Source organism: Aotus nancymaae, unplaced genomic scaffold (assembly GCF_030222135.1).
Source record: "Aotus nancymaae isolate 86718 unplaced genomic scaffold, 86718_ANA_hifiasm-v0.15.2.pri h1tg000025l, whole genome shotgun sequence".
Classification (NCBI taxonomy): domain Eukaryota; kingdom Metazoa; phylum Chordata; class Mammalia; order Primates; family Aotidae; genus Aotus; species Aotus nancymaae.
The window spans coordinates 25,923,170-25,949,747 of NW_026988438.1; the positions used below are offsets into that span (position 1 = coordinate 25,923,170).

Here is a 26,578-nt window from a genome sequence, read left to right on the forward strand (position 1 = left end):
AATATTTGTCCTCAAAAAATGCAAAACAGGAGCAAAAATTTTAAAAAATTTAAAAAACCTTGGCCAGGTGCAATGGCTCAAACCTGTAATCCCAGTACTCTGGGAGGCTGAGGCAGGAGGATTGCTTTAGCCTATGATTTCGAGGTCAGACTGGGCAACATAGTGAGACTCTGTATCTATAAAAATACTCACATACAAAAAAAAAAAAACCAACCCTTAAGTTACTGGGAAGTGTGACCTTCAAACACTCAGAACTGATTCCTTTGGAGTAATGACCCTTAAAGCACCTTTCAGGCCAGCATTTTGCAAGGTGTAGTCAAGATCCACGTGCATCACAGTCCTCTGGCTAGAAATGCAGACAAAGGCCTCACCTGAAACTCATTCTCTAGGGACAGGAACTGATGAAGCGCACCTTAACCAAGCTTCCTAGATATTTTGTTTGACTTAATTTTTTATAGCAGCATTGCCATCTTTAAAATAAAACTGTGCCTGGAATCCCAGTAAATAAACCAGGTGAAGGGATGATGTAGGCTTGGGATTCAGCAGCGGCCTGTTCTGGGGCTCCAGAGAAGTTTCCCTGAGGCACCATACCCAGCCACATGAGGGACTCCAAACATCAGAGTCAACTATGCCTCCAGCTTCCAATGAGCTGCCCATCCCTTAGCTTTCCTACTCTCCCTCCATCATGTCTTCCTAGGCTGCCTTTGTTAAGGTCCTTGGTGCCCTGGTCTTACCATATTCTTTCTCCTTTAATCATCTTATTTGCTCACTGGTTTCTGGAATGCATGCATTCGTCCGAAATGGTCACAGAAGAAAAGAAACTCAGAATACATAAGGTTGCAGTGAGGCAAACTAATTTTTTTAAATGTTTGCATTGAACACACTGAACAGTGGATGTTTAGCATCCCATCATTCCACTGTGTACCCACCCTGGCTGGAGTGGGCTTCAAAGATAGGCAAGCATTCTCTGGTTGGCCAGGATTGCTATGGAGGGCTGAATCTTGTATTACATGGTTGTCTATGTTATGTAAAGTAACTAACATTAGATTCTCCATGCAAGTCTAATTCTCGTGAATAAAATAATATCGCAGATTAGAATTTTGAAGCTGACATCGAAGGAACTGTGTGTCACTTCTTAAAGCTATAGTTGTGTTTTTTTTCACCATGAGAGATGAGGAAAAGAGAACAAACACAAAGTCTGTGTATGAATTGCAGTGCTATGATAAGCATAGATTGGGCAGTTCCAACTAGCCCTCAAGGCTGTTTAAGGTCCAAGTGTGACTAAATGCTGATCACATAAAACAAGACGCATCATTTGAAACAATCACTGGGGGTTACTATTGTGGCATCTCTTTGGGGAAATCCAGAGACCCAACTTAACCCTCTCTGACTTCCATACATTGAACAAGTGAGTACTGAGAGAGGCTCAGTGTGAAGAAAAGCACAAGCCCTAAAATATCATTAACATCATTACCTACCCCTCCCCCAACCCCAGTATCTCCAGCCAGAGGTGGAAACCCTCAAAACATGGGTGGAAGTCCATGGACCAACCACGGAATTTTGGGCTGTGCGTTTACCTGATGCCACTTCTTCCTCCTTTGTCCACTGCACCCATAAAACAAGCCATTTTGGGCACACCAGAAAGGATAGGAATAAGCTCTTTTATTTTCCTTCTACCTCCAATTCTCTCATTAACTCAGGGCCAATGGCAACTGGGAATTACTTATTCTGACTCCTCCTGAGACTGCACAGAACATGCATGGTGTATTCCTCCCAAAGCTGCTAGAAACCTAGTATGGTGTTCACTGCTCTGAAAGCAAGATGCCAATGCTAGAGCACAGTTTCATTGCACTTTATACTTCAGCTCTTGTCAGAGCAGCCTTGACTCCTCCAGACACAATATTCATGATCCAGGTGCAAAAATCAGGTGCTGGAATTCATGTCAGTAAGTTTTCTTTTAAGAGCCAAGGACTCCTTACCAGCTACTACTCACTAATCTGTTGCCTGCTACAAACTGGATACTGTAGCAACAGGGAGCTTCTTGGCAGGCAGTGTAGGGAGTTCACCCACTCCAGCATTGCCAAGCAGAGTGTGCTTCAGGTCATCTTGCCATGGCAATGAAATGTTTCCAGCTATTTCCTTAAGGTTCATTTCCTAAGAACAAACCATGAGTCATGGCACGAGGGGAGGTGAATTGAATTAATGCCTGATTGGTAAGTAAAACAACAAAATCTTAGTTTTAAAATATATCTGCAAGATTAATCTAAAGTAACTACACTTTAGAAGTGTACAGTGAATACTTTGAAGGTCTAGACTTAAACCAATCTGTTTCCTAATCATTAGGAATCAGTATTAGAGTTCTGTCAATCAAGACTTGATTCACTTATTTATTCAACAAATGTACTTATGCATGTAGTGTGTGCAGCTACTGCCCTGGGGATACAGTATTGCCTTCAAGAAACTTACATCTAGTCTATATTGTATATATTTAAAATGGGTGGATCTCTGCTTGAAACTGTTAATATTAATAGGGCCAAGTACAATCACACAGATTTTCCAAAGAGTTAGTTTAACCTTTCAGCTGGTCTCGTATTTGTCCTGTCATGCTCCAAACATTGCATTACAGGTGTGCCATAACTCGCCCTTTCTGTTATGGCAGCAGCCTCTCAGCCCCTAGGATTTCTCCCCCTGTCCACGTTCTGGCTGTCATCTCAGCCATCCCCACCACCCACGTCACAAATTTACTCCCTCATATCTACTTGCGCAATGTTCTTCAAATCCCTCAAATAGTTTAAATAGTGTTTTGCTCAAGAAACTTCACTACTTTTTTATTTCTAAATAAAACATTTGCCCTTCTTTAAGACCCTGAATCTCAATTCATTTAACCTAATTAACCTTGTTTTCTGTAATTTGATTAAATCATTTAATCATGTAATCAATTATTAACCAACAAAGATTTAATAGGCACCTATGGTGTGTCTGGTGGCAGAAGCTGTGGTGGCAACCTGGATTCCTCCTTCAGGTGTGAAGCCCTCCTCTGTTCAGCATGACAGGGGTGTTGGTGGCTGAGGGCTCCCAACTGAGTCCTTCTTTGGCAATTACTGTTGGCTGAAGGGAGCTGCCTTCCTGAGGTTACTCCTGCTCATTGGAAGCAGTCAGCACTGATAATAGGTTGATGTGAATGTCAAAGGTTTGGGACCCTTACTGCAACTTGCAATGAATTTGAAGGGCCATCCTAGCTCCAGAATTCCCTGTTGGATTGGACTGAAGTTCAACTTCTCTCAGCCCAATTCCACTTTCCTCACCCCATTACAGGCTCAAGAAGCTTATAGTCTACAAAGAAATCAGACAAACTGGCAAATAAAACACTGTGGTAAGAGATATCACAAGGGAAGGTCTAGGTTACAGGGGGAGAGGAGAGTTCCTGCAGGAACTGAGTTCTAAGTGAGATGTGAAGACTGAGCCAGAGTCATTCAGGAGAACTGGCAGGGCCTGGGCAGGACAGAAGGGTGGCCATCGAAGATAATGTCCAGGGAAGAGAGGACATGAGGCACTGGGAATGGTAGGAGGCAAGGCTGGTGAAGAAGGGGCAGGAAAAGGGTGTGTGGCATAGATCATGAAGGCCTACTTAGCCATGTCGTCAGATTTGGAAGTGCTGAATGGTTTTCAAAACACGGAGTGATGGATTCAATTTGCATATTGGTAACAGCTCTCTGGAAGATTGATGGGCAGCAAGAGAAGATGCAGAGGGACCAGTTAGGAGCTGCTGCTGAAGGTCATGGGAAAAATGACTGTGGTTCATGGCATTGAGGATGGAAAGCAATGAATTGATTTGAGGACCATTAATGAGACAGAATCAGCAGGATGACTGCCTGGATAAAGGAATAGGGGGATTGGTAGTGCCATTTTCTGGAGTAAGGAGACTGGAGAAAAAGCAGCCTTGGACTTTTGGGTTTGAGCTGACTAAAAGACACCCCAGTGTAAGCACTGAATGGGCAGTTGAGCATATGGGTCTGAAGCTGAGGAGAGCTGGGCTGCAGACACAGGTCTGGAGATCTTCAACAAAAAGACAATAATGATATTGCCCAGTAGATTAAAAAGAGCCTAGTTTTTGAACTCTAGAGGACATTGATATTTGTAAACAAGAGGTGTCTTTAAGGGAGACTGGAAAAGAGCAGGCAAAGAGATCACAAAACCCAGGAGTGTGTAGGTCAGAGAAACCAAAGGAAGGAAGTGGTCAGCTGACATGAAAATAACTGATGTGTCCTGTGAACCAGAAACATGGAGGTTTTTAATGATCTTGGTTAAAGGAATTCTGTGCAGTATTAGATGAAGATGCCAGACTTCTGTGAACCTGAGTGTGACTGGAAAATCCTGAGGAAAGCATAAGGACTCCTGGAAACCTCTGAGGAAGCAGAGATAGCAGGTTTAAGGGACTCTGCCAAGGATGTCTATGTATGAAGGAAGGAGGGAGATAGAGTGGTTGATGGGGGGAGTTCTAATTAAGGTAACAGCCATGTCACTTGGGCATGCTTAAGGCTGTAGAAAGGTAGCCAGAAGAGTGGAGAGACATACAAGCAGCTAGTTAATAAAGGGAGCACCAAGATGGTGGAATGGAGTAGACCATCTCCTGGAAGGGAGGTTGGCTATGTCCAGAAGAGGGGCTCCTCCTTGCGATGGGAGGGAAGCAGAATCTTTGGTGAGTCTGAGGGTATATGGCAACTCCTTCTGATGGTGCCCAGTTTCTCCATTAAGTAGGAGGAAAGGCCATGTTTAGGGGTGTGGGAGTTGGTGACTGAGTAGCAGGTTTAAGAGACTAGGGGGCATTTGCTGTTATCTTTTTGAGAGAATGGAACCAGGAGAATGTAGAAGGCAGAATGTAGGATCCAGTTGCTAATGGAAACTATGAATCCATAGGGTTCCTGCCTTCTAAGTTGTGGGATTTCTCCAGCACTCCTCAGTAGCATGGGTGTGGATCCAAAGTTGGACAGTAACATTCTGCCATGTGGATGAGACAGAAGGACCAGGCAGGGAAAGATCCTGGCAGAGGGAGTTGTAGTGACAGGCCCTGGCATGGAAGTAAAATACCAAACAGATTTGGAGGCAGTAGAGGATTGGATATTTGAATTTTAAAATGCAGAGGCAAAGCCAGATAGGGGTGATGAAATGATTCAAGGTGAGACCATAAGAGTTGGCCGATGACATGAAGTGGGAGTCCAGATCCCTGGAGACAAGAATGTCAAGGATATGAGAGGCTCAGTGTTGAAGTCATTCCTAGCACTGGTAGGAGCTGGAAGGACTGGGGTCAATGCTGGAGTAAATAGTGGGGTCATAGGGGAGCTGATGGGCAGTCTGTAGGACACCAGACTAAGAGTAGATAAAAAGGAGTTCAGAGGAGCTTTCCAGGAGTGAGAAAGAAGACTTGGAAAGAGTGGGTGGAGCTGTGGGAGAATGAGCCTGTCATAGGATAAGGGTCTTCTGGGAAGGGGTAGAAGCTACAGAGAAGAACTGAGTGAATCAGGAACAGATCACTGACCTCAGGGAGCATAAGGCAAGGGTGACTAGAGGGAACAGCTTAGGCGTGAGAGGATACATTGTGTGATACATCCAGGTGCTCACCCTAGATAATGGAGGTAGGAGATTGACCATATGGTGTCTAAGTGAAGCGGTCCCAAATTGTCCTATGTCTGAGGGGCAGGTGAGAGGAAGGTTCAGGCCTCTGGCAAGGAGTCAACAGAGGCAAGCTGGAGGAAAGCAAGTTCTGGACCAAAGAAGAGGCCAGAGGTAGAATTTTTGCCTCCCAATATTCCTAAAGCCACCTTCATTTTAGGGGGAACTAAGCACCCTTGAGGGATAAGCCTGCTCTGGCCCAAGTAGATTTGGGGAACTCTGAAAGCCCAGGCTCCAGGTGGAGGTACTCTAGGCATTTCGTGTTCCACTCAATAGTTAACTTCTTCATTCACTCTTTAATCCATTCACTTATTCCTCAAACCTACATCAGTTGTTTCTTCCCTTCCTTTCTCATCTGAAAAGGTTTAAGGTGTTCATATTACCACTGACAATGTGCCAGGCACTGAGCAAGGGTTTTAGAAATATACAGCTCCCTGACTATAATTCCTTTGCCATGTTCCCTTCTATTAAAACAAAATTTATCCTTTCAGCATGACCTAGACCGAATTTCACCTCCTCCCTAAAAACTAAATCATATTGGCCATCAACTCTTCTCTTTGGAATTCTTTTATTACTTATTCTCTGAATCACATATTTTGCTATATAACTATATTTTATTCTAGCTTACCATGCCTGTCCAGTGAAACTGTAAGCCCTTGGGTATGGACAGTTAGTACATGCATTTTAAGTATCTCAAATATCTACTAAAGCACTAAAGACACAGGAAGCCCTCAACAACATAAATTACATTCTAAAGAGACATGCCCTTCTGCAACAGAGTGGTTCTTGATGATGCACTATAACCAGGCCTAATAATGAACTCTGAGTTTCTCAGGAACACTCATCGGAGCATGAACAGTTTAAATTACAAGGTCAGCTCCAGGAAAGACAGAAGATAAGATGTAAAGAGCAAGAGTAGCAATTTACATTTGTTCTCACCAGACTAAAAGAATACACTATAATATAGTGTCAAGTGAATGCTGGAGCTTTGGAAAGTAGAATGTTACACAGACATATTTTGTTGCACCCATTTTAGGTTTCCAAGAAGTGTTAGGATTATGCAGGTTTCTCTCTTGGTATGAGCAACTGCTTAGCAAGACAAATGTCAGATTCTAGAATTTGACCCTAGGACACTTTTCCAATACAGTGATCAAGTGACCTAGTTCAAGAAAATGCCAAATAAATGTCACGATTTCTCATTCAGCTGTCATTCTATGGGTAGGAGAGCAAGTAGGAGGAAAAGGGGAATATTTAGAAGTTCTAAATGGGGCCTTTAAAATGCCAATGTGGAGATGTAAGAAAACTGGTTCCCAGCATAGTCTTCCCTTGACCAAATTTACTTTTTTCATTGCCCAGCTGACAATGTTTCCAGTTCCTATACCTTATTATCACTAAGCTTTATTCTTCTGCATCTTGTTTTCTTCTATGATTATGTTCTTCCTTTTTATTTTATGCTCATTTTCTCCTTATAATCTCCTCTGTCTCCATCCCCAATGTTTAAAAGATATGTCTTTTTGATTTTAACATTTTTATTTCAATGCCCAAAGTGTAGCTTGCAGTGAGAAAAAGACTTGGTTTGCACCCCAGGGGCCGGGGCAGCGATTTTTTACAAGTGGTTGCGCTTTCAGGTTCCAGTACTTACAATCTGTCTGCCCTGACCCAGTATTTCAATAACATCACACAGAAAGTACCTTTCTGGTGCATCTGGAACTCCCAGAATAAAAGCACATTAAAGCTGGTAATTGTAATGCTTAATTTCATTACAATCTTAGACCCATTAATAGATTGTCCATGTACAAAATGTTTTAATATGCAGCTTGCAGTGCTTGCAGCTTTCAGTTTGCCAGAGGTTGTTTTTGAGCATCCACCACTAAGTGTGGCAGACACTGGTCTACAGATACAGGCAGAAATTAGCTGCATTCCCATTCTCTGCTCTTTTGGATCTCACAGTACTAAGGATAAAATGAAATTTGGCATAGAATTTTCCATGACTGTTCTGGTTTCCATCCTTCCACCCTTCCTGTGTGAAATGCCTCATTTTGGTTGCCGGGGGTGGGGGTGGGGTTGGGGGGGTCGGGGGCACAAGAAGTGGCCTCCTATTTTATCCAGGCCTAAGGACCCATGAGATGGGCAACATTTGTAAAGCATCTGTGGAAAGCAGGGAACCATTCAGGCACATCAACTGCCCAGAGAGCTGAGAAGCCTGAAGCCCAGCAGGCCTGGGCTGTTCTTGTTCTCCCGCTCTCTACTGGGCGGCATTCTCCCCTTGCTATACCCCAACTTGGATTGTCAGCCTCAGGTTCTGGGAGGACAGAAGTTTGTTATTCTCCTTAAACATCATCCACTACTTTGAACACTTACTGAACAACTACTAACATCCAGACAATTTGAACATTCACTGAGCAACTACTTGGATATACGTAATTGTTAGATGTGTTACATACATTGTCTTCTTTTTACAAACCTGTGAACTAGATGTTTTTGTTACCCCCATTTTAAGAATGCAGAAACCCAGATTGAAAGAGGTAGAGAATGGGTCAATGTAGTGGCTGCAAACTGGATCTACATTGACCGTGTTTTAAAACAAAACAAAACAAAACAAAACAAACACTCCACACTGTCCCTCTCTGGGATTCTCTGCATGGTTGTCAAGCCAAGCAGGGGAACTGACAAGCACTTGTAGAACGTCATTCATTCACTCACTTATTCATTCAACAAGCGTTTTCCTGGTAGAAAGGTACCAGCTTAAGGGAGGTAGTTTCTGAATTCAGGGCCAATCACATAAAGGAGACACACAGCAATCTAATCGTTCAAATGTTGAACCTCTTTTTCCATGTGTCTTTCTAATCATTAAAAAAGAATCCAGCGTTATTTGTATTATTTTTAATAGATACTGAATTAGCTTTCTTTTAACCGAATAAATTCGACATTAATCCCAGGGGTAACATTGGATTCATGTGACATTGTTTCAGAATCCAAACCTTCTGCATCATCTTTCAACTATTTTTTTTAAACCAGCGTATACAAATAGTTGTTCCTTGCTCCAATAAAGACACCGGAAAATCCAAATTCACAAAATAGACAGGATATGAGGGAGTATTAATTAGCATAGGAAACATCCTCCCTTTACAATTTAGTTCCTTCAAAAAGCCTAACAGTGAATGAATGATGGTATTAATAAAGAAATCACTGGTCAAAGAAACAGAAAGAGCGAGAAAGCCACGTGAAGTCCTAGGAATTACAATAGAGATAAGCAGAACCATGGGCATTGATTTACGAAATTGGGACTTAAAGACAACTTTTTGGAAGGGCAAGGCCAGGAAAGGAACCTCCCAGTTGTAATCCCTAAGGCTGTAAGACTTTGTGAAAAGAATGTGGGGGAGGGGAGAGGTGATCTACTTGGTTTTCTAAATTTTCCTGGGATTCATTTGCTCATGCATTCTGCTACGTAAAAGAAAACACATTTTCGACTAAAGTCTCGTATCTTATCAACACAGTTTTCCTGCTATTAAGCAACAAGGTTACAGCAAGTGCAACAAACTGAACGGACTTCTTGATAATCTTTCCTTTTCCAGCCAATCCATCCTATCACCTTCGGCCTGGCTCCTATCCTGTTTTTCAGTTTACACTTGTACCTCGGCCCTTATCAGCTCCCCACGAGATTCTAGGCTGCTATTTTAATACTCTGTTGCTATTTTAAATCGGGTCGCGCCAGTTCTTAGCCTTGGTAAGAGAGGGGCTGCACTGGGCTGCGCTCTAAGTTGTGCGACCACACACGGGAGTAAACGGACACGGTGACTTGACTGCCATCCGCGCGCTTAAAAGCGGCGGGGCCGACCAGGGGCCCGGGCGCGCGCACAGCGCCGCTCCGTGGCCGCTCCGGGTGCCTTCTCCCTGCCCCGCCGCCCAGCTCCGGCTCTCGCCCCCGCCGCGTCTCGCCCGCGCGGGCTCCACGCGCAGCCTTAATAGGCTCCGAAACTTCGATCAGCTCTCTGATGCCCGAGAGGGTTCTTCCTTCGGCCCCGTCACTCCTACAATAGAAGGGCGGCCGCCTCCGGAAGGCTGTCCCGGCCGGCATCCTCTCCCCCGCCGAGCCCTGCTCGGGCCCCAAAGAGGCGTGGGTCGCCTGGCAGCAGCCGGGCCAACCCCGCCCGCGCCGGAAGTCCGCGCGTGCGCGCTGGGCGGCCTGGAGCGCGCGTCCGGCGCAGAGGGGCGGCGGGGGCGGGGCCGCGGCCGCTCTCAGGGTGTCCCCGCCCCCGCCCCCCGGCGTTCCGCGGTCGCCGTGACAACCGGAGCGGCAGCAACGGCGGCGGGCGCGCGAGTCCGGCGCCGCCTCCCGGCGGTTCTGCCAGCCAGGCAGCAGCCGCCCGGTCTCCGCGCTCTCTCCGCCTCCCGGCCCGCGGGGAGGGACGGGCCCGCCCACCGCCCGCCCGCTGGAGAGTGAGCGGCGCCGAGCCGCCCAGCCAGCCCGCCGTTCTCCGGCCGCCGTCAGGGCGCGCGCAGCGAACGGGCGCGACTATGCCAAGATGGTCCTGCAGGCGCGGAACAAGCACCGGGAGGCGGCTCCCAAGCCGCCCCAGCCGCCCCGCGCCTCGCAGTCGCCGCTGAGGGGGGCTCCGGACGTCGGCGCCGGGGAGCCCGGGCCCGAGCGCGCGCCCCCGTCCCCGGGGCGCAAGGGCGCCGCGGGCAGGAAGGGGCCCCGCGCCGAGCCCGCCGCGCCGCCCGCCGGGGGCGGCCTCGCGGGGCGCCTGGCGGCCCGGTTGCGCGGAGCGCTGGGCCTGCGGCGCGCGGGGCGCGGCCGGACCTGGACCACGCTCCTGTTAGGTGAGCAGCCCGAGAGCGGGCGCCGCCGGGACGCGGAACTTTGAGGCGCGGGTCCCCTCCCCTCCCTTACCCTTCCTTCCCCTCTCCTCCTGCTTCCGCTGCGCGGAGCCCCGCCAACCGGACCCGCCAGTTTGCAGCCCTCTCCGACTTTTTGTCTGGGACGTTCTTACCTTCTCCTCCACCTCTCCACTCCTCGGCTCAGCCCTCCTCGCTCGCTTCCCACCCGCGCTCTGACTGGGCTTTAAAAGAATGGCCCGGGGATCAACAGCTGCCCGGCCTGGCCACGGGCGGCTGGTCTGCGCTAACGAGACTTGGGCGCTGCTGATTGGTGCGACCGGCCGCCTTCCCGTTATCTTGGCCCCTGACCGCCAGGATGGTTTGCTTTGGCTAGGAAGCGATTCAGTGGAGCTCAAAGCAAACGCACATTCCCTGTCCTAGAGTTGCTTAAAGTTATAATTAAATTTTAGCTTGCTTTTTTCTTCTTGGCCGCAAACGCCGCCCGTGGCACTTTGTGATTCCCCTCGACACGTCACTTTCCAGGTTCTGTGGTGTTTGGGGCGCACAAGCCTTGATCCTCCCTGATGGCCTGGGAACGTTTGGTGGGGAGGGCTCTCCTCCCCTCCCTTTGCCATGCACCAAATGTATGCTGTGTAATGATGTGCTGAAAAATATAAAGTTGAAGCATTCATATGCTGCGAACTGAGATCAGGTTTCCTTTGTTTCCTGATTGACATTTCGATAAGGCAAGTTAAAGCAGTTTAGATAACAGGCCTAATTTTTGTAAGTCAACTAGTGAAATCCTGTAACGTTGCTTTTTCTGTATGCCTCAGTGGGCTGTTGTTACTGAACTATTTAATTACTGGTGGTTTATCCCTTAGTATGTTTTCAAAAATCCCTTAGTGACCCAAAGTCCCCTTAGCCAGGAGTTGGGGTCCAGTATAAGCCGAGGAATAGATCACAGCAAATTGGCTTCCCCTGTGATCACAGACACCACCAAAAGCCATTCAGTCATAAAAAGCCATTCATCTCTGTGTGTATGTTTTAATGGGCTCAAGAAGGTTATTCTTAGGGTGCTTTTTATTTTCTGTTGCAGATTCAAGCCTAGAAAAACTCAGGTTTTTTTTTCCAGCACATTTACACTCCCCGCCCCCCCCACACACACTTTGTTTTCAGTAGAGAGCTTGAAAAGCTGGCTAGTGTGCAGGTTGGAAAAGCTCACCTTGGGGAGGCAGCACGATACAGTGGATGAGGCAGAGCCTTTAGATCTAGTACACAGCGGTTCAGTTTGATTTAAGTTTCAGGTTCCTTCCTTTGTGAGTCTCCTTCTCTGCTAGTGGGGGTTATCACATGGCGAATTTACTCCATAGGGTTGTGCTAAGGATCATAACTAAAAGGGGTGGGTGATACATGGGAAGATTCTTTGTGTTTAGAGCACTTGACACATTGTAGTTGCTGTGATAAAAGCAAATGTGTGATACCGATTTGAGATCTGATGACAATGAAGTTGCATTTTTATTGAATGACTAATGTAAACATTAACCACTTTGTAGTAAAATATAGAATGGCATTGCTTCTTCAGGGATGTTACAATAACAAATCTTAGAATAATAATATTTATTGCTATTTTCTGCGTATTTTCTTTGATTGCATTTCCTTTTAATCTTCTTTGGATGGATGCATGACTTACATTTGGATGACTTACCTTTGGATTTGGTAATGCCCATACCTCAATGCAGTTTTGTATTAATGTAACAGTATAGCACGTTGCTGACTTGCCCCTTTGAGCATTTAAAGGAGGTACAGTGAATGTGGTAGACCGTATTCTTGGCTGTACCCTGGACCGTGGCCATCAGATGTATGGAAGTTGGATGAACAGACCCAGGTCTAGAGACTTTCTGTCCTTGTTAACCCTCTGCATGAGGCCTCAGGGCACCTTGAGAGATGATTCTGCTGAATGATTGGACCTTGGTTGCTTCTTTCTCTGGTTCTCTGCCCTCTTAGACTGATGTTAGACCTGTTTCTTTCCCACGATTATGCCCTGCCACAGCATCAAAAAACCAGTCAGATCCTGCAGAGAGGAGCAGAGTTTAGACATTTTTGAAAGCTGCCTTATTTCCTGTTTTCTTCCACCCTCCCAGAATGAGTGAGAGTTGAGCTGACATTGTACAGTATTTTAGTATGGTACTTTAAAATAGCTGTTTGGTTTTCGACAATGAGAAGCATTGCATATTCTTTTCTTCATCAAGAGTTCATTTGTAACTGATCAAAAAGAGAACAATTATAACAACTAAATATTAAGCTAGACAAAAATGGATTCATTTCTATTTAGAAAGTAATTTTGTAACTTGAAGCTCCATGATAGAAGCACACATTTTTATGAGTAAGAAACTGACTAGGGCTTTCCTCCATAGGTTCTAAGCACTGATGAGGAACTCACTGCCTACCAACATGGTTTTTCCACGTTGGGCAGTGTTAAGCATTGTTTAAAAGTCTGTTTTTTGTTTGTTTGTTTGTTTGTTTGTTTGTTTTTGTTGTTTTTTGAAGTGAAGTCTCGCTCTGTTGTTCAGGCTGGAGTGCAGTGGCTCACAGCAACCTTTGCCTCCTGGTTTCAAGCGGTTCTCCTGTGTCTGCCTCCTGAGTAGCTGATTTTTGTATTTTTAGTAGAGATGGGGTTTCACCATGTTGGTCAGGCTGGTCTTGAACTGACCTCATGATTTGACTGCCTCGGCCTCCCAAAGTGCTAGAATTACAGTCATGAGCCAACATGCCCGACCTGAAAGTCTGTTTTAATAAATATATGTTTTTCTTATTGGGGGGATTATTTGCTACTGATTTAGTGGTAACATTTGTAAAGAGCGGTTCTTGACATGTTTAGTTTTAGAAGTTTCAGCTAGATAGCTTCTTCATGCAGAAGAGGCTGTGACATAGTAAGAACCTTGATAGTGTTTCCCAGACTTTTTTTTGGCCACAACCCACATTGTAAACAGTATACTTTGTATTAAACCTGTTCACACTTCCAAAATGTAATTCAGTACATATATACATATGTCTATATGTCTGTTGATCTATTTATGTATGCCAGTGTTCTGTCAGGAAACAACGGAGTATTTTCAGAAGAGTGGGCAGGTTTAAGGAACCTACAGAAGATTGAATCAGCATCCAAGGGTTGTCACCAATAGGAAGGTGTTATCACCTCTGGACCTGAAGGGAAGGGGAGCTTTATCAGAGACTGCACTCAGAGCTGTTGTCGGGGCAAGGTCACTCCAGAAGGGTGACCCCAGGCACTCGCCCTGCACCCTCTGGTCTCCCTGTAGTGTCTCTCACTGGCTGAAGCTAATGGAAACCCTTGGGGAAGGGGCACAGCTAAAACACTCTGTAGGATCGGCCTCTTGCGGTTGAGAACAAGGCAGAGAAGGGAGAAGAATGGATTTGAAGAGGTAAATGGAGACTGACTAGCACATATATGCATATATTTAAAACAGAAGTTTCATGTAATAATATTTAACCCTATAATGTGCAGTACATTCTAATTTTCTAGTCTTTTTAAAAAAATATTTATAAACCATTAAATTGATTTCATGATCCAGTCTTGTGACTCACAGTTTGAAAACACAGGAACTATTTTCTGAATCTATAACCTGTTTTAAATTAGTCGGGTGCCTGAGCAAAGCATTTAGTTTTCTGAGCCTCAGTTTGTGCACATGTAAAAGGAAAGACCTGGACCAGAACAGGGCTTCTCAGTCTTAGCTGTGTACTGGAGTCACTTGGAAACTTTAACACAGCTTGGTATCCAAGCCACACATCAAACCAGTTAAATCTGAATCTGGGATTGGGAAGGTGGTGGCAGTGGTGGTGGTGAAGGGAATCCATCAATAGTTTTAAAAATTTAATGTCCTGCCTCTTTTTAATAGTAGGTGTCAAGCATCATTGAGCTGATGTGCCTACATGGCAACAATCTGCGAACACTATGTAAATCTCCCCATCCCCTATGAGGACATGACACAGACTGTCCAGTTTACCACAGCTTCTCCTGATCTCTACCCTTTCCCCAAAACTGGAGCTGTCAGTTGCCATTTATCATCCGATAAGGCCATTCTTTTAATTAGAGTTAAGAGAATAGTGAAGTGTTTTGTTTTGTTTTGTTTTGTTTTGTTTGTACCCATGTCTCTTGAAAAGAGAGAGGACAAAGGGTAGCTGGAGAAGGCTCTGTGTTTCAAGGGAAGATGGCAAAGGTACTTTTCTTTATGGTAGTAAAAGATTTACCCATTAGACATACAAACAAAGCATGTCTGTGGTGAAAGACTGTAACATGAGGTACAATTTGCAAAACAATAAAAAAGAACCTGAGTATGGAAAAAAGTGGATGATAAAAACTACCTTTCCCCCTTTTACATCAGTCCTGCTTGACTCATTTGCATTACCCACCTGGTTTGTGTGGTCAATGGCAAGGTCTATAACCTGGTTTTTTATTGACAGGGCTTTGCAACTTCAGCATTGTGGCATTTTGGGTGGGAGTTTTTGTTGTTGTTGTTGCTGTTGTTGTGGGGGCTGTCCTGTGCACTGCAGCAGCATCCTTAGTCTCCAGCTACTAGATGTCACTATTACTCCCCAATAGTGACAATGAAAATGTCTCCAGATATTGGCCATTGGGAGGCAAAATTGCCTCATTTAAGACCACTGCTTTTATTCTCCACAACTTATAAAAGGCTTGAAGCCCATACGATAAGAAACACTTGTGACTTCTTAGAAGCTGAAGTGGTCAGAAACTGGGTGGAGGCAGAGAGTTGAATCAGCTGTTGGGGACTACTTGGGTGGAGCACTGTGGTGTGGAAGCAAAAGCCATTTCAATACTAGCCTGCATTTGAATCCTGTTTCTGCATTCAAGCTGTTCTACACTCCCTTAATATTTCTCACTCTTAGTTGCCTCGTCTTTAAAATGGGCATAATAAGTGCTTTGTCTGATAAAGAATAAACGAGATAATACATGTAAAATAATGCAGTAGGTTCATTGATAGTCATACTATATCATTGAATACCTACTATGCCAGATGCTAGTTGTTGGAAATAAGATGTAGAATGAGACTCTGTAACCCCTATCTTCATGGAACTTACATTCTAGAAGCAGAGATGGTAAATAAATGAAAATAATTGCACATTGTGAGTGAGTGTACTGCAGGAAAGAAACAAGCTGAGATAGAAAAAAAACAGGAAATACCCACTTTAAGTTGGGTCAGAAAAGACCTCTGGGAAGGTAGCCCTAAAGCTGAGACCTATACAAAGAAAAGATGTCAGCTGTACAGGGGAAGAGATAGTATTGTGAATAGCATGTGCTAAGGTAGGGCAGAGCTTAACATGTTGACAGAAGAGATGGTAGTGGTGCATCGAAGCGAGATGGGCATGGGCCAGATCTTGAAAAGGAGCTTGGGTTTTATTCTCAGTGCAACAGGAAGCCTGAACTGGAGAGTGACATGATTAAATTTTTACTTTGAGAAATCTCCTCTTCGGAAAATGGATGGTGGCACTACAAGGACAAAAGCAGGGAGACCCATGAAGAGGCTGTTCAGGGACCTAGCAAGAGAGTTGCTGTCCAGGATGAAGACTAGCTATGGAGATGGAGAGAGGTCGGTCGATTTGAGATGTATTTTGGAGATAGAAATGATAGGACTTATGAATTGGGCTTGGATTGAGGGAAAGGGAAGAGTTACGAATACTTTTTACAATTTTGGCTTCTCTAATTGGGTAAATAATGCTTCATTTCAAGATAGTGAAGACTGAAGACTGGGATGTGGATGAGAGAACAGGTTTGAAGGAAGAGATTGAGAATTTCATCTTGGACATACTACTTTTGGGACATTTGTGAGATGTCCAAGTAGAAATGCCAATCAGTGGTAGAATAAGAGAGAAAAGGTCTGAGTGGTGACATACTACAGGGAGTCATCAGCAAATAGGTGGTATTCACATTAATGGGAATTAAATTCATATTCCCATTGAACTTCTATTTCCATGCTCATGGGAACAGTAGCATCTTATACTGATGGGGAGCTTACTCTGTGCCAGGTCTTGTTTGAAGTGCTTTAGATGAACTCGTTTAACTGTTAACTCAGTCCTCACCATGACGCTATGATTACTGTGCCTGTTTTACCATGTGGAGGAATCTGAGGCACACAGATGTTAAGTAACTTGTCCAAGGTCACTCCTGGTATGTAGAAAAGCCAGGATTTGACCCAGGCAATGTGGTTCCTAGGTTCATGCTCTTAACCAGTATGCTATATTTCATCTCCTCTAGGAGGACAGTACATCAAAAGAAATGAAGCCCTAGAGTACAATTCTGAGAAACCTTAACATTTTGTGCTCAATAAATGTTAGCTTTCTTGTTTCTTCCTTCTCCAGGGAAAAGAAGGAAAAGAGGATCATACTTAGAGATACAGGAACAAGAAGTAGAAAGAGCATATTAGGGTGGCATAAGGACCAAGAAAAGCTAAGGAAGCATGAGGCATAGGGACACAGGCCATCTTGGTGTGCTTGTTTTCAAACAGACTCTTAGACCCAACTGAGCACCAGCTGTGAGAGTGTGTTTATGTTAATTCATAGACATCATGCCAGTGGGAATTTGAGATTTTAAAGAATTTCTTTAATGTTTATAGCCATTTTTTATTCCTTCTAAAATAGACTTCTGGCTAACTCTAAAGAATGTTTCTAATCACCTAACCATATTTTATTATTAAAAGATACAGTTGAAGATTTCTGAATATTTAATGCTCATGAGCATACAAATAACAAAAATTTGAAGAATTTAGTTTACATAAATATAAACATGTATTATCAATTTGTGATTGATTTTTGGCCCAGTAATATGGCATTAATACTGAAAGCACATAAAATTTTAATTATATACACCCAAATTATATATTTGGATGTTGCTGATATTTGAACAGTGGTTATGCATTGTAAATACTTACCCTATTAGGTGATACTAATTTCTCTTAATGAGTGTATTAGGTATATTAATGTTTCTTAAAGTTCATGCTAATGAGGTAGAGTTGTCCCTTAGTTTCCCTGAGGGATTGGTTCGAGGACCTCCCTCCATTGTGAAAATCTGCAGATGCTTAAGTCCCTAGTATAAAATGGCATAGTATTTGCATATAACCTCCACACAAACTCCTGGATACTTTAAATCATATCTAGATTACTTAGAATACCGAATACAATGTAAACATTATGTATATATTTGTTATACTATATTGTTTAGGGAATAATAATAAGAAAAAAACTCTGTATGTGTTCAGTACAGATGGATTTTTCCCCCTACTATTTTCAGTCTGAGGTTGGTTGAATCCACAGTTGTGGAACTGACAGATATGGAGGACTAAATTTACATTGTCATAGAGACTATAAACCTGTATACGTAGTTCCAAATAGGATAGCTTTTTCTTTTCTTTTTTTCTAAGATGGAGTTTTGTTCTTCTTGCCTAGGCTGGAGTGCAATGGCACCATCTTGGCTCACTGCAGCCTCTGCCTCCTGGATTCAAGTGATTCTCCTGCCTCAGCCTCCCAAGTAGCTGGGGTTACAGGCATGCGCCACCACCCCTGGCTAATTTTGTATTTTTAATAGAGATGGGGTTTCTCCCTGTTGGCCAGGCTGGTCTTGAACTCCTGACCTCATGATATACCCACCTCGGCCTCCTAAAGTGCTGGGATTACAGGCAGGAGCCATCGCTAAATGGGGTAGCTTTAGGCTTTATTATTCATATGTTTAAGCTTACATTCCTGTTTTGCTAGTTCTTTTGCCATCAGCTCATACTTTAGCCAAACCATTACTCTTCCAGGGCATTACTCTTCCAGGGGAAGAGGCTAGTTTTATTTAGTTACTATTATTATATTAGTTATTTAGTTACTATTAGAACCATTTAGTTCTAATGGTTACCAGTCATCAAAGCTAGCAAATATTGCATCTATACCTAGGTCCAGATGTTGTTTAATCTCGTAAAGGGCAGTCTCATTTCATAGGGAAGATCAGTTCCCCATGGAGGACCTTTCATAATTCAATCAAGAATCATTGAATAGAAATAGATTTAAAAAGCAGAATAATTTATTTTCAGAATACATAAATCTACAACTATTGTAGCATGTTTTTGTGCTTTAATACTGCTTTCTGTTTACTCAGCATTCTCACTATTTTTTTTCCTGAGGGCTCTTAAATAAATAGCTGTTCTTATTTGTCTGGCATCTTTCTCCATATTTGTGGCTGTCAGGTGTGTTTTTTAGCACGACCACTATCACATAATGAATGTTTAGATGGCATTTTGTAATTTTAACTTTATTGTAGCAATTGTTAATAGCGTAGCTGTCACCAAGACCGCTTACAGAAGTTCTAGTGTGGTTTATTGTACTGATCAAGAACGCTTGTGATTTTATCTACTAGTTTGCAGTAGCACTAATTGTAAACACAGTTTTTAAGTCACTTTTGAAAACTTGCTATCTAGACAAATTCTTAGTTTGGGGAGATTGTTGTAATTGAGAAGAGTGAGGCTTTATTCATATTTTTAATACTAAAATTTGCCTAAAGTGCTACTACTCTGCCTTGCATTTTCCTGTTTCCTGATAGTAATTACTACTTTTTGTAATATAGCTTTTCAGTGCTGTAGTTGTCAACAGCAGAATCTATTTCTGCGGGTTTTCATATTACCATAAGGTTCTTATATAAGTGTTTTCCACTAAGTTTAAAAAGTTGTTGTTATTTGAAAATGAGACCTTATTTCTCACTCTTTTCTCATCTTTCACACCCATAGGAATGTTATAAAAATGTAGAACTTAAAGTTTACCTCCTAGAATTTTCCTGGTGAAAAAACTAAAGTAGGGCCAGGTGAATGGCCCAGTATCATTACTGAGTTCAGCAGGTGATGTTTGGGATTGAAATAAAGTTAAGGTCTCCTGGCTTTGTTAATTACATCTGTGTGAAATTGTAGGTTTCAGATCTAAAGTCTAAGGCATCTGTGAAAGGCACATTAGTGAGAAGTTGACCTCATGTGTGCCAAGACCCTATAGCTCTTTTAGCAAGAGCACTGCTTTATTGGCTTCTGCTTATTTTGGGGAATCACTCTTTTATATCTTTATGGTCAACCTGTCAGTCTCTGTTTTTTGTTTTTCGGTGTTTTTTTTTTTTTACATAATTATTTTTGAAAACTATTAAATCTGATTTTTTTATTGTGTTGGTGGGTTTGGCAATAATATAAAAACATAGTAAAATAGTAAAACTGTCACAGTTTTTGACAAATTGCAAACCCAAGGGAAGTTTGCAATTTGAGAGGAATGCCTGTCTTACCATTGGAATGAGTTACCAGTTAATGAACTTGTTAAATCGCTTGCTGAATATGATGGGCCTGAACTTGTATGTGTGTGTGGTTCTCTTTTTACTCTAGTGGAGAGATGCAGAGTTTCCATTCAGTTTACTAAAGTTTTGCAGCTTCTCTATGCATGCTCAGAAGCAGATCATATTATTGTGGTTGTATCTTAACTAGCTATTTGTTCTTAAAACAATAAAATGCATTTTTTTCAATAAGGAGAAAATTACTTTATGAAAATTATTAATTTGGATTACGCTTTGATTTTGAATTGTTTGTGTCAGTGTCATTTGAATCAGAGTAACTCCATTTTGAATGGAGGCTGGGTAGAATAAGGTTGAGACGTACCACGCTGCATTACCTGGAGGTTAGGCATTCTAAGTCAACAGGATAAGATGGGAGATCAGCACAAGGTACAGGTCACAAAGACCCTGCTGATAAAACAGCATATCATAAAGAAGCTGACCAAAACCCACCGAAACGAAGATGGCAATGAAAGCGCCCTCACTGTTCATTATACACTAACTATAATACGTTAGTGTGCTAAAAGACACTCCCACCAGCATCATGAGAGTTTATAAATGCCATGACAATGTCAGGAAGTTCAACTATATGGTCTAAAAAGGAGAGGAACCCTCAGTTCTAGAAATTGTCCACCCCTTTTCCAGAAAACTCATGAATAATCCATGTCTTGTTTAGCGTATAATTAAGAAATAACTATAAATATTCTTAGTCCAGCTGCCCAAATTGCTGTTCTGCCTATGGAGTAGCCATTCTTTATTTCTTTATTCCTTTACTGAATGAACATGTTTTCACTCTATGGACTTGCCCCGAATTCTTTCTTGAGCAAGATCTAAGAACCCTGTCTTGAAGTCTGGATCAGGACCTCTTTCTGGTAACATTTGTATTCACATTATATAAAGATAAGACTTTTAAGGGAAGTTAGAATTTATTGTCTTTGAAACACTTGAGTAGTTGTTGTATTAAGTATTGGCTATTTTAATATCTGTACATAAATATTTAAAATACGTGAACTTTTACTTTTGTGTATTTCTCTGTTTAGAAGCCTAGTTATATTCTGCTTTGGGGCGGTGATATATACATCCATGCTCTGCTGTTTTCATATACTGTATTCACTTTAAAATAAACCGTTTTGTCCTTGATGCTTTTGTGATTTCTAAGGCATTTCCTCCTGTGTGCTAGTGCATCCCCTTGGTTGAATATGCTTAATAATTTCAAGCCTAAGCTTGGAGTCAGAGAAACCAGCTCTCCTCCAGGCCTTGCTGCATTCCAGTTATGTGCCCCTGAGCTTCATGGGAAAATAAGAGCCATATCTGCCTGAAAGGCACCCCTGGATCATTTATGCTTAATATGTGAAAGGGCTTTTTAAATTGCAACTGACAAATAGATGTTAGACATTTTCATTATAATTAAGTTTTTAAATTTTTTCTTAACTGTTGGAAAGCACAGTTTTGCTTAATGCAAAATATGTGGAGGAGATTCTGATTAACTAAAGTTGTCCTTAAAACCATCATCACATAGACCACTCTGAATTCTAGATCTTACTAGGAACAGTAGTTTCTTCAAATCATGACTGAATTTTAAAATCAATCCTGCTTCTCACTTTGAAACTCAATATCTATTGATAGAGTGCATTTCTTCTTTTCCTGTTCAAAATAGATTTCTTTCCCTATTCAAAATAGAAAACAAAAGTGCCAAACCTACGAAGGCTTTTTAGTTTGGGAGCAGGAAAATCAAAATGAAAACAGAAAACAGCTGTGCAGTCACCTTGGCGAGTACAGAGTCCAGCATGTTAGTGATAATAGCTGTAGGTAATTACTCAAGGTCATTCAGTGCTAGGGATGGAGACAAAGAGATACCCCCTCACTTTTTTTTTTCCTTTTTTTTAATTGAGATGGACTTTTGTGGTGCAATCTCAGCTCACCGCAACCTCTGCCTCCTGTGTTCAAGTGATTCTCCTGCCTCAGCCTCCTAAGTAGCTGGGCAGGCGCCTGCCACCACACTTGGGTAATTTTTTGTATTTTTAGTAGAGACGAAGTTTCATCATGTTGGACAGGCTGGTTGCAAACCCCCGACCTCAGATATCCACCCGCCTCAGTCTCCCAAAGTGCTGGGATTGCAGGTGTGAGTCACCACACCTGGCCAACCTCTCACTTTTATATTTGGTGAGAATGAGACTCTGACAAGCTGAATAACTTGAAAATCATCTAAAACCTAAGGAATAATTCCTCTTAAGAATGACTTTCTTACCAGGGCAACAAAGGAATTTGAATTCATTCCCTTTCTTAATCATTATTTTCAGCTATCAAGTTTTGCCAACTTCTCCCTCAGAGCATCTTTTGAATTTATTAATATATTTCCTTTTTCCTTATAAAGCCCATTTCACCGTTAAGTCTCCAGGTCATCTTACTCCTGGATTGTTACTGTGTTCTTCTTATTGGACCTTCTGACATAATGACACTGCTTCTCAGAGTTTGGACTGTAGAAAGTCATTCTCAGCAAACTGACCAAAGAACAGAAAGGCAAGCACCGTATGTTCTCACTCATAGGTGGGTGTTGAACAACGAGAACACGTGGACTTAGGGAGAGGAGCATCACCACACAGGGGACAGCTGCGGGGGTAGGGGAGAGACAACGGGGGTTCGGGAGGGAGGAGAGGGTGGGGAGGGATAACAAGGGGAGAAATGCCAGATATAGTATGCACCAAAAGTAAAATAAATTTAAAAAAAACCTCAAATATAGAAAGTTGAAACAAAAAAAAAAAGAAAGTCACCCAAGGATTTGTTAAAAATGTAGATGTCCAAGCCCCAAGTAAGATCTACTGAATCAGGATCTCTGAGAGTGGGGGCCCAGAAATGCAGGTTTAACAAGCTTCTCCTAGGTCGGTGTTCTTAACCCTGGTTGCACAATCACCCTCTTCCCCCATGCCAGACCTAATAATGTGGAAAGCTCTCAGGTGATTCCAATGTGCTGTCAGTGTTGAGACACTGCTCTTTAAAGTGTCTGTGAATCATCTCAGGCATCTTGTTAAAATGTGGAGGTGGGAGTCAGGAGGTCTGGAATGGGACCTGAGACTCCTGAGGCTCTGCATTTCCAGCTACTTCCAGGTGATATAATTACTACTGTCTCCAGAACACTGGGAGTAGCAAGAAGCTGATTCTCACATTACATTTTGTGAAGAACTGCCTAGATTTTATCCCAGTCATTCTCTGTACCAGTGATAATCAACCCTGACTGTATGTCAGAATCACTTGTGAATATTAAAAAAAAATTCCTGGAGTTCAGATTTAGGGGCCCTGGATTTATACTCAAACATCTCTATCTATAGTGCCACTGATGATTCTAATATAATTCCAGGGTTTGGGCCATTATGGCTCTCTATTGCTGCGTTAGGATGTTGTCTCTGATACTTGCTTGGTTTCTCTGTTGACTAAGATCAGTTCTTCTCAATATTCCACATCGTGGCATGCAAAGAAAATGGTAATATTTGTGTGACACAGTGGGATTAATAGATGGTATCTTCAAAGCCAGGAGGTTTCTGGCCCCAGGGACTCTGGCTCTCTTACTCTTGGCACTTGAGGCTGACTAGCTAGAAAAGTCTGGCTCCTGCAGTTCATGGAGTGCTGAGAGCCTGACATACTGTGTGTATAATGAGTGGGCCCTCAGTAAATACTAGCACGTTATTGTCATCATTATTATTCATATTCTATATCATCAGTATTAGTGGTAGGAATTCTTTTATCCAAGTCCAGTATCTGGCTATATTGTATTTGTCTTTTCTGGCTGTTTGCTGTAAATCTACACCTAAGTTACATCCTTGTCTTGAGGCTCCTACCCCTTGACCCCCTCCATTTTCTTAACCATCTTAATAACTATGCCCTAAGAAGGTCATTACTGATCTGCCTTCTCAGGTTTCTTACAGTTCTTAGACTTGTGTCCTCTCATTATTTTATGTACCTAAATCTTATCTCTCAAAGATTTTATCTTTAAGGGCAAAGATACTGCCTAATGTTTCTTTAGTGTTCTTCTTGGTTCCTAGGAAAATGTGTTGTGCAACTAATAGGTATTTAGATACTTGTTGGCTTTGAAGCTACACAGAGCAATCCACACAAAAATCTAGGCACTAGGAGGAGGAAGAAGCTGAGCTTATGGGATTTGTGACTGTTTCCTCTTTCTCAAGCTGGATCCTAAATAATGTCTTTTCTTTTGTTCACTATACAGAAACTGGGCTTTGATTCCAGGTACTATAATTGTGTTGTGTATATAAAAATATATATTTATCTTGATGTAATGGGAATGCTTCAGATAATTTGGATTGTTGAGAAAATACCTTTGTGTGTTAAGGTTTGCGTTTAATTGAGTGTATTCTATAATTTCTCTTATATGGTCATAGGTAATAGTAATTTAACCGTTTAACTCAGCGAAGTGCCAGGCATGATACTAGGTAGTGTAAAGATGAATTACACACAGGCTCAGCCTTGAGGCTGTTGTGTTCTAGCAGAGGAAACTGGTATGTGTGTAACTATTTAGGTGCTGTAATAGTGTTATTATAGCTAGGGTAGCTGGATAAGCAGTACAAAATGCCACATTTGAATTCTTTTGATTTTGAAGGACAAATTACAGATTTTTAAGGCAGGAACAAAGGCACAGAATTATTAAAGCACTTGGGGTTTTAGGGGATTGCTGCCCAGTGCATCTAGAACGAAGGGTGTTTGGTGGGATTGACTAGAAATAGGCCAGTGTGGGCTACATGTTTTGTGCAATAGGAAGTCACGGGGCTTTTCAGGCAAGGGGATGTGATGCTTAGATCTGTATGTTTTGAAATTTACTTGAGCCCCTAGGATGGATTGTATTTGAAGGCAGGGAAACCAATACTGATGACTTCAGCTTCTAGAAAGAAACTTTAAAACTCAAAATGAACCCTTATAACAGTAAGAAGTAGCTAGTAATGTTAGGAAGGGATTAGAAATAGAACTTGTCAAGGTTGATTTGAAAACTTTATCCAGATAGATTAAGGAGTGTCCTTAACTTCTTTATATGTAATTTTATCACTTGAGGGTTAGTGACACCAAAAGTCTTTAGCTTTAAGTACAGATTAACCTTAATTTAGGAATAGGCTGAATTTTTAAGTTTTCATTTATTCAGAATAATGCATACCATTTTAGACTTAGAATACATTTTTTCATATAAATATTGTTAAAGACAAGGTCATTAAATGCCGAGCGTGGGGAAGGAGGCAGCTCTTTCACGGTGGAAGGAGCTCAGGCTGGGAATTAGGACACCTGGGTTCAGCCAGCTTTTGCCACTTAACCAGTTACGTGCCTTGGAGGGAAAAGCTTCTTGGACGCCCACCCTTTAATTTGTAAACTGCTAATAAATACAAGGTCATTGTGAAAATTGAGTTTTTGAAGATGCTTTGTGAATTTTAAGTCAAGTACTAGTTATGAAGTACACGTGTAAAAGGAAAAAAAGTACTTTGTTATGGATGAGAATGTTGATTTGTGGTCAGGAACACACCTCCCTGGCTGCACTTGTGGGAGAACAGCCTACAGGTTATAGAGCGGCACATGGAGAAGCCCACCCTGGCCTTGTGGCACTATCACACCTTGGGGAGGAGAAAGACAAAGGACAGTGAATCTCAAACTTTAGCTTGCCTTCGACTCAACTGGGGAATCGTAAAATTGCAGATCCCAGCATTCCTTCCCCGTGACCCTCAGGTCGAAGTCTAAGAATGGCCCGGGCTTAGGGTAATCTGGAGAGGGAAGAGGTAAGAGCGGGCGGGGGCAGGGATGCTGGTGGGAGACGGAAGGAGGTTTGCTGGCTTGGAGGATTGAGCAGAGCGGCGAGGGAAGAATTCCCTTTCCAGTGTCTTCCTCCTTTCTTCCTGCCCTACTCTCTGCCGGCCAGACATGGGGGACTGGGGCAGGAGAACTCCCCTCCCCACTTGCCCAGGATCCAGGACTTGCTGGAAAGAACAGTGGCCTCCAGAGAGCTGGCGCAGGAAGGAGGCATCGACTGGGAGCAGGCAAGCTGGAGCTGGGGCTGGGGGCCAGGAAACTTCTCCGAGGGAAGTGTCCGCCCAGCCTCTTGCACCAAGGTGTCAGGGATCCGTGCCCCACTGGGAGAGGGCAGGGAGCTGGCTGCCTGTGGACCAGGTGTCTAATCTGCACGAAGTAAATGGGGGCTCCATTAGTGAAAAAGGATGACACATGTGTGTATGTGTATATCTTTCTATCAAAATATATTCAATTGAGGTTGATTATTAGGACATGGTTTTATTTCATTCCCCCCCTTAATTATATCAAGCTTTATGCATTAATTCAGCAAACATTTGAGAGCGCTTGGCTTTGTGCTAATAAGTACTGGAGTAAAGTTTGGTAAAACACTGTTTCTACCCTCAGGGAGTTATAATCTGTTCTGTTTAAACAAGATTCTAATAACAGGAGGAGAATAATTATCAGTAGAGTCCTCTCAAATCCCGTAAGACTGAAAATTGTTATAATGTGACATATAGTCTGGTGCAAATTTTCTTTAATCAGAAAGAGTTAATGCAGCATCCTGTAGTGTCTAATTTAGCTTTAGATTGTAGGGAATTTTTGTGCTTCCAGCAAAATTATGAACCTTACAAAAGTCTCAGCCATAGGACTGAGATTTTTTGAATTAGATTACATAGCAAACCTTCTTTCCTTGAACACCTTTTTTTTAACAGAATAGGTTTGGAT

At 42.7% G+C, this 26,578-nt stretch overlaps 1 protein-coding gene and 1 long non-coding RNA gene across 3 annotated transcripts in view; one reads left to right on the forward strand and one right to left on the reverse strand.

Moving 5' to 3' along the window:
* Positions 1 to 10,824, reverse strand: part of LOC110567967 (uncharacterized) — a 69,797-nt gene extending 58,973 nt beyond the window's left edge. The window contains exon 1 of the long non-coding RNA XR_002478299.2: positions 10,665 to 10,824. This is a non-coding gene — a long non-coding RNA (uncharacterized LOC110567967). The remainder of the gene's footprint in view (positions 1 to 10,664) is intronic.
* The window catches only part of DPY19L1 (dpy-19 like C-mannosyltransferase 1), a 116,271-nt gene continuing 99,889 nt past the window's right edge, over positions 10,197 to 26,578 (forward strand). For both annotated transcript variants that reach the window (XM_064380465.1, XM_064380466.1), the window contains exon 1: positions 10,197 to 10,494. In XM_064380465.1, coding sequence (XP_064236535.1) covers positions 10,197 to 10,494 — 298 coding nt within the window. The remainder of the gene's footprint in view (positions 10,495 to 26,578) is intronic.